This window comes from Merops nubicus, unplaced genomic scaffold (assembly GCF_000691845.1).
Source record: "Merops nubicus isolate BGI_N331 unplaced genomic scaffold, ASM69184v1 scaffold9322, whole genome shotgun sequence".
Lineage (NCBI taxonomy): Eukaryota > Metazoa > Chordata > Aves > Coraciiformes > Meropidae > Merops > Merops nubicus.
Window position 1 is genome coordinate 1 of NW_008592825.1, and position 13,978 is coordinate 13,978.

At 42.3% G+C, this 13,978-nt stretch overlaps 1 protein-coding gene across 1 annotated transcript; it reads right to left on the reverse strand.

The window, feature by feature from the left end:
* Nucleotides 1-2,447: 2,447 nt before the first annotated feature.
* Nucleotides 2,448-5,863, reverse strand: TMEM52B (transmembrane protein 52B). The gene is made up of 5 exons (XM_008935261.1): nucleotides 5,816-5,863; nucleotides 5,151-5,194; nucleotides 4,222-4,260; nucleotides 3,143-3,309; nucleotides 2,448-2,698 (listed from the first exon to the last, which is right to left on the reverse strand). Exons 1-5 carry the CDS (start codon nucleotides 5,861-5,863, stop codon nucleotides 2,448-2,450), a joined length of 549 nt encoding a protein of 182 aa, XP_008933509.1.
* Between the last annotated feature and the right edge of the window lie 8,115 nt (nucleotides 5,864-13,978).

Consider the following 13,978-nt stretch of genomic DNA (forward strand, 5'->3'; position numbering starts at 1 on the left):
GGGCGGTGGAGGGACGGTGTGTTCCCCTGGGAACGATTGGCACGGCTTCCAGGACGTTTGTGGGCTTGATAGCGCTTGACGCATGATCAGCAGACCCAAATGTCTCTGCTCCCTTCGGGCGTGTACTGTGGAGGAAACAAGAGCCTTCCAGGAAATGTTCTCCAGCTCGTGGTGGAGGAATCAGGATTGAGCTGGAGTTCAGAGAGCAGCTGATGAAATAGGTCACTCGGGTAGATGTTCCACAGACAGTTATTATTTCAAGCATGCTGTAGAGCAGAAGAGACGTAGCCTTATATGTAATATTTATTTATTCCATTCCAGTTTATCAGTCATTAATGGTAGGCTTAGATAATGCCTAGGCATTTCAGGAAGAAGTTTGTGATCTAGGCAATTAAGACCCTTATTAAATGAGGGTGTATCACCTTGGATACAAAATTCCTGTGACTGGGCAAGGTCTCGGTATTCATCAAAGACGTTTTGGTTGTTAATTCAGCTTTATGCTATCCCTGAAGCTGTCTTACCAACTTTCTGTAAAATTCTCCCAGGATGTAATCTCCACAAAAGTTAGGTACCTGAACATATTTGGGGACCTGGTCCTTGTTTTCCTTATCTGCAAAATAAATTCATTTTCTGTATTTCACAGGAAAGCAGATCAGCATATTAAGGATGCTGAGAATTTTGGTACTTGAGCAGGAAGGGCCACTTCACAAAGACATGAGATCCATTACCACTGCATTCATAACAACATTATCATATATATGCAATTAATTGATGGCTGGTTATCATTTGATATTTGATGCCCTTCTGCTTTAATATTTTTGGTTGCTGACACTGGGGTAGAGACAACACCAGTGTAATTCAACAGTCACCTTCCCATGAGTACCTGCTCCAAGAAAACATTTTACCGATGGTCCATACCTATATTCATCCAAACAGTTTGATTATTTATAGATGATTCAACATATTTATATTGATCAGGAAAGACTCACAAATTATTTCTGTCTGAGAAATGGTTTAAAATTTTTAAATAGTCTTATTTAATTTGATAGCTTTTGATGGCAACTTGAAATGCTGGGATTTGAACCCCAAGCCCTGAATGAAGGTTGACATATGGGTGACTCCCACAGCCCTTCATACAGAGGTGGTGAGTTTGCCTTAGAGCTTCCCCCCAGGGTGTGGCCGGCCCTGCAGGGAGAGCCAGAAGGGAAATGAGCCCCAGGGATCCCTCATTGAGTTGACAAAGGTCAGGTGTGTGCTGGGGGATAAAAGCTGGGAGCACTGGCAGGAGGGGAGGAGTGTCTGTCTGTGGGGTGGATGCGCTTCACAGAGTTTCCTGGCTGGGGAAGAACCCTCCTGAATCTCCTGGAGCTGGGCCACAGTCAGCTTGGACCTTTGCAAACACAGGCTAGGAGGGTGAGAGCTGCCATGTGAGCACCTTTATCTTATGTGTTCAACTTTCTGTTCTGGCTGTTTCCCTTTCCACTCATGGGAAATGTTGGTTCTTTGTTTGTACCACCTACTGTTGGTCGGGTTATGTCTTTTTTGGGGTTGTTGGGGGTAATGTCAATTGTATGCTAACTAATTGACTTGTTTGTACCCCCGGCAATCATTCATGGCATGTCCTTTTTGTATTCCATACGCTCCATCTATTGATTCATCTTCCTGCTGGTTGTGTCATTCATGTTAGACCTAGTCATTGGCAGAATACAACTTTAGGAATAATAAACTATACAATGTGAATGCAACTAAAATACAACTGAGCTTTATTTCAGGGGTTGTGTTCTTGCTCCTTCCCTTGCTTGATCTGTTACAGCATACATCATGTTTTTTAATTTAAATATAAGAGCTTATGACTACTATTTCAGAATTGCTATATATTCTATTAAGAACCAGACTGTCTTCATTCTGTATCACCTGTAGGGCATCTACATACTGCCAATGTATGCTCTCTTTTGTTTAGATGCAGATTGTGCTGTTGTTTTGTTTTTTTTTTTTAACTGTAAATGGTTGTCACTTTCCAGAAGTTTGGTGTTATTATTGGTTATATATTTTTTTTTTCCTGTTGTGAAAACCTCTATGCCATCCCCAGGAGACTTAGGCTGGAGGCAAGCAGAATGAGCCAGCATCTGCAATCTGCCTGCAGGTTATTGGGCTGAAAAGGAGCTTCACACTTTGATTCTGCTGCCTGCTTGATTGTGCAAAGGATGATACTAGTGATGTGTGTATGTGTAATAAATGAATGTAGGGAAGGTCGGTTGCTGATTATCTTGAGAAGGTGTCAAAAGGAGCCATTAAGACATGCTGGATCTGAAACTATTTTAGTCTCCTTTTTCCCTTTCTCATTAGACTAAGGGGGTTAATGTGATATTCCTACCCCTGCTCAGAAGAAGTAGTCTCTGTGTGTAACTATTCTATATTAGTGGCCATTGGGTAAAAAAAAAAAGGCATTATTGTCCGGGGCAGGCTGACTGGGCATCCTTGCCTTCGGCAGACATCTGCGGTTTTTCCTCTGGCACTGGGTCCAGGTCTGGCACTTTCTGCCCTGTCTTGGCAACTGTGAATCTGCTCATGTGCAGAGCTTCCTCATAGACTGGAGGGGTGTCCGGTGCCGAGAGGGGTGGCGTTCCTTGCACAGCATTATGGGAGTGTGCCACCGCTAGGATTGTCCTGGCAGCAGGCCCAAACACAGAATGGAGAGCTGAAAGGGAGGAGACAAGCCTTTTTTCTCATCCTGAAAGCACCATGTGATTAGAGCAGGACAAGTCTATCTGCAGCACAGGGCTTTCTTTCCTCACAGCCTGAATGTTTTCCTTTACCTGCCCCTTCATCCTTCCTAAAAGGGGGTGTGTGTGAAAACCCACCAGCAACATCCCCCAATTATTGCTTCCTCAAACATTAGAGGCCTGTAGCTGCCCTAATTCCACCCAAACTTGTCACACAGCTGATTCAGCATCTGGCTTCATTTGCTGCATGAAGCCTGGTGAGCACCTTCACTTGTACTATGTACAGATGCTGCTTTCCCTGCGTGCTGCCATGATCTTCTCTCTGCCGGCCTTGAGGTGCCACAGTCTGGGCTTTTTACAGCACAGCTCCTCACACTGGGCTGTGCTGAGATCCCCAGCCTCTGTCAAAGCCAACTCACAGGTAATGGTGCTCTGGAGGGTGCTGTCATGATCGAAAGCAATGACGGTGACCTCGTAGGGCTGAGGACTTGATTCCTCCCCTGTCTGATGGCAGTGAAAACAGCATCTCATGCAGACAGAAACCAAGCCACACAGGAGCAGTAGCCCACCGATCACCACCACCAGCCTGGAATAGGAGAGGACACAGAATTAGGACAGAAAGAATTTCTGTTTACATGGTGCCTTTTAAGATCTCTCCTGGCTTGAAGTAGTGCTAACCACAAAGCTAGACATAGTCATTTGGAGCCTTGGTCAGGCCCCAGGGTTGGAGATCCTGTGTCCCTTCTGGGTACCTGTTCCAGTGCTGCACCACCCCTGGGGGAAGCTTTATTTTTCTTTCTGTTTAACCAGAACTGTTTGCCCAGTCAGCTCAGGCTCTTCAGCTGGGAACTTCTAAGAAGACTAGCTCTATCTTCTCTTTACACCCACTTTAGGTAGTAGAAAACTAAGTTGCTCCCATGGCCTCCTCAAGGCTGAAGAATAATGGTCCTTTCAGCCTCTTGCCTGGACCCCAAAATATTTTATTTTCTCTCTAGTGGACTTGCTCCAGTTTGTCAACATCTCTCTTGTACTAAGGGACCAAGGCTGGATTAAGACTAGACTACATATTCCAGATGTCTTTGTGAATGACAAGCAGAGAGGAAAAATTGTCTCAATTCATGGTTTATACTCTTATTAATGCAGCCTTGCAGATATCCAACAAATACTATTCTTTCTAATCTCATCCTCTTGAGAATTACTAAGGAATCGGAATTAAATTACTTTTAAAACGAGCCTTTTAAAAGTCATATTGTACCATGAATACTTTAGTAACATTGTTCACCTGGCTAAATTAATATGTGGAATAGAAAAGTTAACAAGTCAGCATTTGTTAAAGATGATGGGATAACGAGGGGGTTTCCTTGCTACTCTGGAGTATTAGTGTCTCAAGTGAAAGCAGTGGTGGCATTACACTTGATTGGGTTACATTTAATCCCACTCTTTGCTACTGGAATTGTCCAGTGATGCAGGTATTTAAAGTAAATGTATACCAGCTTACCAGATGTACCACAAATGGTCCCACTCTGTACCTGAACAGCTGAGGAGAAGAGGGTACAACATATAGTTAGCCACAGAATGACAAATAAATGGGAAGATCCCTACCATCCTCCTCCAGCTTTCCTCACACTCCTCAGTTACAGTCCAGCTAATAAATTACACAATGATGAGAAATTCAGTGTGCTTTGTGGAGGAGACAGTTGTCCAACCTTATCAATCTCCCTGTTAGGCAAATTTGCCCTCTCTTTAGGTTTATCTCTATATTGTTCCCCTGATACTTGTCCCTGCCCAATTCTGTCTGCAAATCTTAGAGACCTGCATCATATCATAATTTCTGAACATCCCTTCATTTTTTTTTATTCACAAATTAATCTGCCCGACCCTGTTATCTTTTGCTTTGTTTTTTCCAACTTTCTCTTTGATTTTATTCTGGCCCTGGGTGTACGTTCCGGATGCAGTGCTGTATGTTCCTTTAGTTTCCATTACTAGAACTGCCTGTGCATTTTTAAAGACTTTCTTTTTAGTCAAAAAATCCTCCTAAGCAATTTTTCACATTTATTTTGTTTTCATATCTGTTAATTCTTACAAATGACATCACCAAGAGGAATATTTAGCAAAGTACTGCACTTACATTTTTTTAAGGAAAGGTTTATTCCAAATTTATAATCTCACTCAATCACAACGGAAAGCTTTTAAGCATTACAGTTATCCAAATAGGTAGCAGGAACAGTCTCACATGATAAGTATGTTGAATGTATAATAAATAATAAGTTCACATTCAAAGCAGTGGAAACTTTATGTGAGTTTTTGATAGCAGGAATTAAAGTAAGCTTTTCTGGAAAATGTCAGCTACCATGTCATAACACTGACATCTACAAGTGCCTATGTCCTTTGTTCTCTTTTAAGAGTGCAAGATCAACAGATACTCACAGTTCAGTGTTGAGACAGCCTTCCTGACCTCTCACTTGGGGGGACTTGAAGGAGAAAACCAAACAAAACACAGCTAGAGTGAATGAAGTCTTTGTCATATGCAACTTTTATTTCTGTCACTTGGATTATTACCAGTCTGAATGTCCTATGGTAAGGACTTGCTGTTAACTGTTTTCTGTTTTTCCCATCATATATTCTGCTGTAGATGTAAAGTTACTATGATACCAACTGCATTGTTTCATATCTTAACTTCCCATAGTCATTAAAATCCTACTTAGCACCTTTTCCAACACAGACCCCAACTTACTTTCACCCTCACCACAGATTTCCCTTTCCCCACACACAAGCTATGTCATGCTCCAAATGTCGATCCTTCTCCATGCCTAAATATTAAGAACTCATATTCATATTATAGTAAAAATGACTTGAATTCTGCTCTGTCCCTCCAGCACTCCAACTCCTCTCATTCCACCCTGACCTCTGTGTTACCATTCCTGGAACAACAGCAGATATTCTCTCCTGTAGGTCTGCATTTTCTGTGTCCAGTTCTTTCTAATATCAGGGAAATTGTTGTGACTGTCAATTGCTAATGCCCTTTCATCTTTCCAAGGTAACTCCATAACCAAGCAGAGACCCCATAGAAAGGAACCTGAGACGTGACTTACCCATAAGAAACACCCTAAAGCAAAGCAGATCATGACTGGGCTATGCATCCCTATAGGGTCGTTCTGTGGCCTCTTGGTGTGTCAGGCTGCTTGATGTCCTCTTGTCCTTTCTAGTTTCAGTTCATCCCCACTGGTTCACTGACCAGAAGGAGCAGATTCCTTGTTGTGCATTGCATTTAAACTCTTTCCTGCCCTACCTCTTTCTGTCCTCTTCTGGCTCCGTCCTTCTCTGCCCTTCAAGTTTTTGCTTTCTCTCCCTCTTTTTCACTGGCAATTCCTGTTTATTTCTGCCTTCTCTCCTTTTATTATTCTCTTGGCCTGCTTCTCTCCCTCTTTGAAGGGATCTCTGAAGCCTTCCAGTCAGATCAGGAGAAAAGCGGTAGTTACAAGTTCTTACTTTAGATGTTGAACTAGTTTAATGAAGGGCATCATGAGATCTCTGCAGAACTGACCCTTCCCTTCTGTGAGCAGAAAGGGTCTCCTGAGTTTGTTCATTCCCAATTATTCCTCTCCCCGCCTCTACCCTGAGGGGGGTGGGTTGAAGGTCATGCTACTGACCTGTTTAAATGGAGTTCAGGTTCCTCTCCTTCCTGCAATACATTTTCTGTCCCTTCGTTCACATTATCCTACCTCTGTGGGTCTAATCTATTGACTCTAGCTGTATGATCATATATGTTCATATATGATCATATGAGAATATATGTTACAAGTGAGACATTCCTGATGAAGTGAAAGCGTTTGCAATGTAACAATAATATACAGGTTTATATATATATTCGTATGTGTATATGAATGCAACATACGTATATATATGTGTGTGCATGAGCAACATCTCTTGTATCTCCCATTTTAAGGCTCTGACACCATCCCAACAGGTAAGTCTTGGTGGGCTCCTGCTATGTCGATCCTGCACCTGACAGTTTGTTCACTCACAGTTCCCCCTCCTGAACTTCCTGCATGGCCAGCCAAGTCCCCCCAAATACTTTGCAACACAGAGAAGACATGTTGAGTCTCCTATCCTGGATACTATTTGTCCTGCAGCTGGTTAAATTAGGAGGTTCCATTCAACAACCCATTCAATTTCTCTCTTGTAGAACTGCTTTAGATTTCCGTTACTGCTCATGTCTATTCTGAATGTTACTACATGCATATAGTTGTGTTCACCTTCTCTTTTGCTTTTGAACAGCTGAGATAGAAAAAAAATACTCTGCAGTAATGTGTTACTGTTTTTGTTTAGGAACTACCTGGGACTTGTGCATAAATATATGTTAAGGGCAGGATAGCAACTAGAGGAACTTGTTACCCCTTGTTGCATTCTCATTAAACTGGTGAATCATTAGCCTTGGTGATGCATATTAGAGTTGCAGAGCAGAACCAATGGATTCACAAACATAATGTATTCCTTCAAGGCAGGCTAAAAACCATTCACCATTCTCTAATTATAGAAGAACCACTGTTCAGTATAAACATGCCTTAGCATGAGTCTGTCCGTCCACCCACCCATTTATCTGTCCTAGTCTGTTACTGGAAGAAGCTATCTGAGTCCTGGTGGACAAATAAGAAACAGAGACATGAGCTATTTGCCTTGTATTTGCATGGGACTTGCCCAATATTCTTTTTGCTTCTTTTTCCTTGAATGATTTTGTGTATTGTAGGTGTTTTAGAAGGAAAGACCCAGCAGCACTGTAAAATAGCCTTCCTTGTATGCACTGCTTTTAAAACCAGTGAGATTCAATGTGGAAAAGAAGTGCAAATTACCAGTGATTTTCAGGGGCAGTGGGTGGGAATGGGGTACGATTTGTATTATCAGTGTGAAAATTCAGTAGATTATCACTTGATTTTTTAACTTAAATATCATAACTCAGTCTTGATGAAATTTACTGATCACTTTTTTTTCTATTTGTATAGCATTGTCATTCATACTGTGCTTCTAGTAATCCACCTATGGCCCTGTTAGCCTGTCATTAAACAATGGTTTACATTTCTCCACATTCCCCTCCTATTTTGCCTTGATTATTTCAATATTTTATTTTTTATTTTGTTTTATTGAAATGACCTCCATATTTCCCCGTTGCCACCTTTCAAAAGGTTTAAAAGATGTGATTGGACCCTTGCAGAGCTACTAAACCAAACAAAAATTTCCCATAATTGACTTTTTCACAGTAAGATATGTGATTTGAAAATGTCTTCCTTGGATGCCAGAGAAAGCAGATTGTGGTATGGACAGAAAATACTTGTGTCTTCTCTGCTTCCCTGTTCTGGTTATATCAAGGGATGCACCTCAAGCCTGTTCTATATTTTATTTCCCAGGTATCATGGTCTTAACTGGGAGTAAAGCCTTTTAATGAACTGAAAATATTCTGCTGTTCTGATTTTAGAAGTTGATGAGAAATTGGTGCTTGTTGCGTGGAAAAAAACAAAACAAAACAAAACAACTTTATTTGAATAAAAGGAAAGTCCATGGCCATGTTCTTGTGGGGTCTCTCAGATTTGCTGGGTCACACAACCCCATTTTTATCCTAATTAGATGAACCAGTGTTCTCATTTCCTTGATTACTTGCTTTACTATTTTCCTATTATCATCTATTTGTAAGCAACAATTGGATTCATTTAATTTTTCACAGACTCCTCCCTCCTTGGCCAACAAACAGTCTAAGACTATTTGCTGTTGAAAAATTGCTTTCCTCATCCGGGTGGACTGATCTGCCAGGTGGTCAAGGGCTTCAGCTGTCTGGTTGGTTATCATTTCTAGGGACAGCTTGTAATCTAGTTTTCCTATGTAAATTATAGATTGGCTCTCTTGCTCTGTATATTCCCTTGTTGGGATTCCATGTCATAATGTTGTATAATTTGTTCAGGTGGCCATTTGTCCTTTCCCTATACCTGGGTACTGCCTCCAACTATGGAGGTATCAACTGATCACTTTTCCCTTATTAAATCATCATATACTTTTACTCCTCATTTATTTCCCTGGGCCTGTGATAATAGGAAAAACAGTGGCCTGATATATCCAATAAAACATATTCCTGACCAGTTCAGCGGTAACCTCTGATACGTGTGTTGTCCACAGATCCAGTAATGGCCCTTTACAGACCAGGCCCCGGTAGCGAAGGGACCTTCCCATATTTCAGACTCTATTGGTTGTTTGTAATACAAATGGTTTCCTGGTCCCAGAGGTCTTCCTAAAACATTTGGATCACTATTAGAGTTGTAACAATCACACCTCCAGGCTCTGGCATTGGCTCACCACTTGCAGTCACATCCCCCATTGTCCTTTGTTTGGTCAATGTTAGACCACAATTTCCTAAAGAAGGTTCAGGTTCCAATTCAGTGTTGCCGTGTCCAATGTTAATCTTGCACTAGGTGTTTTTTATCTGTGGAATTATCTCGTGAGCAGGCTAAAAACAGAGCATCAAAGAATCCATCTAGTCTTACTGCTCTGCAACCTTCTCCTCTATGTTCTTTGTATGAACATATTACCCAACTATTGTTAGAAAGTTTCACATGTGTTTGATTCCATCTCCCTTGATATCTAAAACAATCATCAGGTTGACAATTGAGACCATGGCAGTCATACCCAAGGGAGAAGGTCCATTCACAATCACTTTTCCCCACGAGTACTCCTTTTTCTCTTGTTGGATTAAGGCAATACATGCCTTTCCCAGGAAAACGAAGTCACCAGAGATCGCTGTCTTCAGTTCAAAATGCAGTTCCTTTATGAACTACACTCAAATTGCTGACCCACTATTTAGGCCGTACAGGCTGAGCTACCCACGGCTATTCCTCAGATCCTCCTGGGCTCCCACAGACCCAGCAATTACTAAGGTTAAAGGACGTGGCTATTTCCTCTCCTAATTTTAAAAAATGGTTTTCTCATCCTAAGCTTTGATTTTGCCAACAACAAAGAAACATAATTATCATCAGAAACTTCATCCTAAACATATTGCTTTTGGTTCCTACCAAGTGTTATCAGTAAGTGTATAGAAACAGCTCTGTGCATACAGACCCCACCAGTCACTGGATATTTGAAGAGGAGGTCTTCATAGACTGTTGAATAGATTCATTGGGTCAACACCTGGAACTCCTTCTGAAGTCAGTCCGTTGTCTACTGGTTGGTTTTGCCTTTATGCAGAGTCGGGTGTAGTTTCCCCTCCTCTTCTTTCAGTTTGGATACCTAGTTTTCTGGGGCTTCAGAAATTTTGGCTCGAGTATGATGAGTCTATCTGTGTTCGGCTGTCTTAACTGCTGTTTCTGTTGCTAACAACACTTGATAAGGTCTGTGCCATTTTGCCATCAATGGTGCTTCTTTCCATTGCTTAACTAGAACCCAGTCTCCTGGTTGAATACTGTGGACAGCAAAATCCAAAGGCAGAGTCTGTGCCCGCTGAGCTTCCTGCCAAAGAGATTTTACAAAAGACAGTATTCTGGCCACATATTGTTTCAGATACATATAACCGAAAGATATTTAAGTCTTCCTGCTTGGGGCATTTCAGTAAAATCCACCTGACATCACTGGAAAGGGAGTACAGCCTAGGGTTGCCCTCCCTTGGAAATTTTTCCTGTAACCCAGTTATTAACTTTGGCACAAATCAAACAAACTTCAGTAACCCTTTTCACTAAAACAGGAAGACCTAAGGCAGCATATGTCTCGAGGAAAGTTACCACCAATCCTCAGGAACCCAAATGACTCCCTTCATTGACCTGTTTCAGTGTAGGGCCAATGCCTTTGGTACACGCTGTTTACCATCCCTTGTAAATGTGTTTTTTTTTTTCCCTTTCCTCTGCCCCACTATTTTTTGAATGATTTCCAACTCCTTTGGTGGAAAACACAGTTTCTCTGGTGGTGGTTGAGTCACAGGGAGCAAAGGGAGGATTTTAGATACTTCAGGTAGCAGTGCCACTTTCTTCTTCTTTTTTTTTTTTTTTTTAAGCTTCTGCATCTGCCAGTCAGTTCGCTATCATCTCTTTCAAGTATCCTGTCTGATGTCCTCTGACATGTGTTATAGCTACCTCCTCTGGTAAATTCATCACCTACAATAGGTGATTAAACCCTTGTGAGCTAATGTTTTTCCCCTGCAGGTTAATAATCCTCTTTCCTTCCACAATTTTCCAAATGCATGAACCACTCCATATGCATATTTTGAATCTGTAAATACATTTACCACTTTTTCTTGATATAATTCACAGGCTCACAGGCTCTAAGGCATACAGTTCTATGGTCTGTCCTGAACAAGTGGAGGGTAACCCCCCTCCTTCTTGCTGTTCTCCTCCATTTACTACTGTGTATCCTGTAGCTCATTTTCCTTTTATCACGCTTGAGGATCTGTCAATTAACATTTTCCCCATTTACCCAAGGGGCATCCTGCAGCTCTTCTCTATCTCGGGTCTGAAGATCTATTATTTTAATACAGTCATGAATTTCCTCCAGGTCCTCTCCCCCCAGACGAGTTAAACACGAGGCTGGATTAAATTCCTCCCCACTTCTTAACTTTAAACCTTCTTGTTCCATTAATCAAGTTTCATACTGTAATAACCTAGCACTAGTCATCCATTTAGAAGCTCTTTCAGTTAACAAAGCTTTACTCTGGTGCAAAGCTTTAACAAGGAGAGGTCCTCCCCTGGCCAGCCTCCCGGCTCCACTTACCACCACAAAGGTCGTGGCTGCCCAGCCCCGCAGACAACAAGGGCACCCTCTGGCCACTGGGTCCAACAGCTTGGAAAAATAAGTCACTGGTCTCCCAACTGCCCCTGTACTCCTGTACTAGAACGCCTTTAGCATGACCCTGTTTAACATCCACATATAACTCAAATATTTTTTCATCTTCCCCCCCGCCCCTGGTCTGGAAGGGCTAAAGCCGCAGCAGTAGTTATCTTGTTCTTTAATATTTCAAAGCTCTGCTTTCCTTCTGGTGTCCATATTACTACATTTGGGTTCTCTTGTGTTAGATGATCATACAGGTGTCTGGCTAAAATAAAAAAGTCCTCAATCCAGGTCTTGTAATATCCAATTATTCCCAAAAACCATCACAGCTCTTTCTTGGTCTTCGGTAACGGTGTTCCTAAGATCCCCTGAATCCTTTCTGAATCAATATACCACAAACCCTTAGTCAAAACATGCCCAAAATATTTAACTTTCTTTACTCACTAACCCAAAGTCCTTTCTAGCCTCATAATTATTCCTGAGAGCTCCTGATCATTCAGCGTATAAACTGGCCTCCAATGATGACATTATCTAATCAAATTCTCTCTCACTGTGACCCCACCCAGGGAGCTGGCAACCTGTGTCCAGTGCTTTAAAACACACTCCAGAGGCAAATTTTCCAGGATGTGTCCCTTAGATGATCCCCTACCCACATTAAATGTAAAAACAATTATTTAATCTGAATACCCAAAACCAGATCTGAATGTTCCAATAACAAAGTAAAAAATTCAGAGACTGAGCAAGATAATTGCTGATCCAAATACACAAACCCAGACAGAAAACTGCAACCACAAAGACTAAACCATAAGTCCATAAGTAAAGCTGATGATAAACCATTACCAGGCAGGGGACTCCAATCTTTTCAGGTGGCTTTATAGCTTAACCCCATGTAGTTTTCGCTGCGTCTTGTGAGCAGGCAACCATACAGGGGACCTGCCCCTCTTCAAGAGGACTCAAGGCACTTATAAACAGTACCACCAGATAAAATAACCAACCTTACCAATGTTTCATTAGTTACCTCTGAAGGAATGTGCAGGCTATCCCACAACCTCAGCATCCTCCCCAAGGGACTTTCTGGGGGTACTGTCAGACCATCCTCTTCTTTTCTTCTCCACTCTTCTTATTTTCTCTGCTTTTATTGTTCCCCATCTTAGTTAACTCCTGACTAGCAAGAAGTAGAACAATTTGGCAGAAAATAAACCCCCTTGCGTTCCAGTGTATCCTCACATATCAGAGGGGCTGGGGGTGGCTGGGCTTAGATTCTGAGTGATACCCAAATACTGTATTACCATTAATATATATAAAAAAACCCAATACAACACATGTAGAATAACACACCAAAACAGTGATTGAGATCTGATAATCATATTCCAGTGAAACAAAGTGTGAATTTCAAAGCACCAACTTATGACAGACCAAACAGAGACTTGAACTCTTTAAACCCAGTGGTCATCTAGACCCCCTGTCTGAGACAACCACCAGAAGAGACTCAAACCCTTAAGATACCTCTCTTGCCCAACCATGTGCAATCTTTGCTGCTTCTAATGGGCAACCAGATAATCAAAAAGAGAATATTTTAACGTAACCACTTATTCAAGGCACACTGCTTACTGCCAAAACTGCAGGGAAACATCCTCCCTTAGCCCAAATGAGAGGAGTTTAAATTCCCTTTCTCCAGCTTACCATCTGGTGTAGTTCTTCTCACCCTCCCTGTGTTGTCTTAAGAACTTTCCCCTTGGTCTCTACTCACCTGAGGCCTGCTGTCCCTTATCCCTTTGGCTGACCTTCACAGACCCCGCTGGTCCACCACTCGTCTGTCTCCTGAACAGTCTCAGACACCCAACCAGTCATCCAGTGCCCGCAGCTGCCGAAGGGAACCGATCCCTAATGTTCTGGTGAGGGGAAAGCCGGCATGTTTTCACTTTCAGAGCTGGGCTCCTCAGTGAATTTAGCCAGCACAAGAAAATAAATTTCCTGGCTTTCATTAGAGGGTTTTAGGAGATAGTAAGAACCAGGAAGAGTATTCAGGGCTAACCCCTTTCCTGGGAGAGCCGGACCTGGATGTTTTCACTTTCAGAGCTGGGATCTGCAGTGAATAGCTGTGGCAGCACAGAATGTGTTTGAAATCTACAGGCTAAAGTAAATCTGGGAGCCACAAATTTCCTGGTTTTGTTGAGGTGGTTGTAGGGGATAGTGAGAACCAGCAACAGCATTTAGAGCTATCCCCTTTCTTGGGGGATCAGGGCCTGGAACATCTATCTTTCAGAGCCAGATACTGCCAGGAACTGGTATGTCCCTGGCAGTATCTGTTGCACTGCTGTCCTTCTCACTCTGCTGGTGCCACACGCAGATGGAAAGGGCCTGCAGTGGAAAAAAAAAATCCACGTTCTGTCGGTTCTCTTCCGCCGGTCACGGGGTGGGTGGTGTTGGGTGTTGGGCGGACAGCAAGAACCCCCGGGCTT

Coding starts and splice junctions, on each gene's coding strand:
- TMEM52B (XM_008935261.1), bottom strand. CDS start 5,863: ATGCATAGCCCAGTCATGATCTGCTTTGCTTTAGGGTGTTTCTTATGG. Junction 3,310..4,221: donor GACCATTTGTGGTACATCTG/GTAAGCTGGTAT, acceptor CTCCTATTCCAG/GCTGGTGGTGGTGATCGGTG. Junction 2,699..3,142: donor CCTCCAGAGCACCATTACCT/GTGAGTTGGCTT, acceptor CCTCCCTTTCAG/CTCTCCATTCTGTGTTTGGG.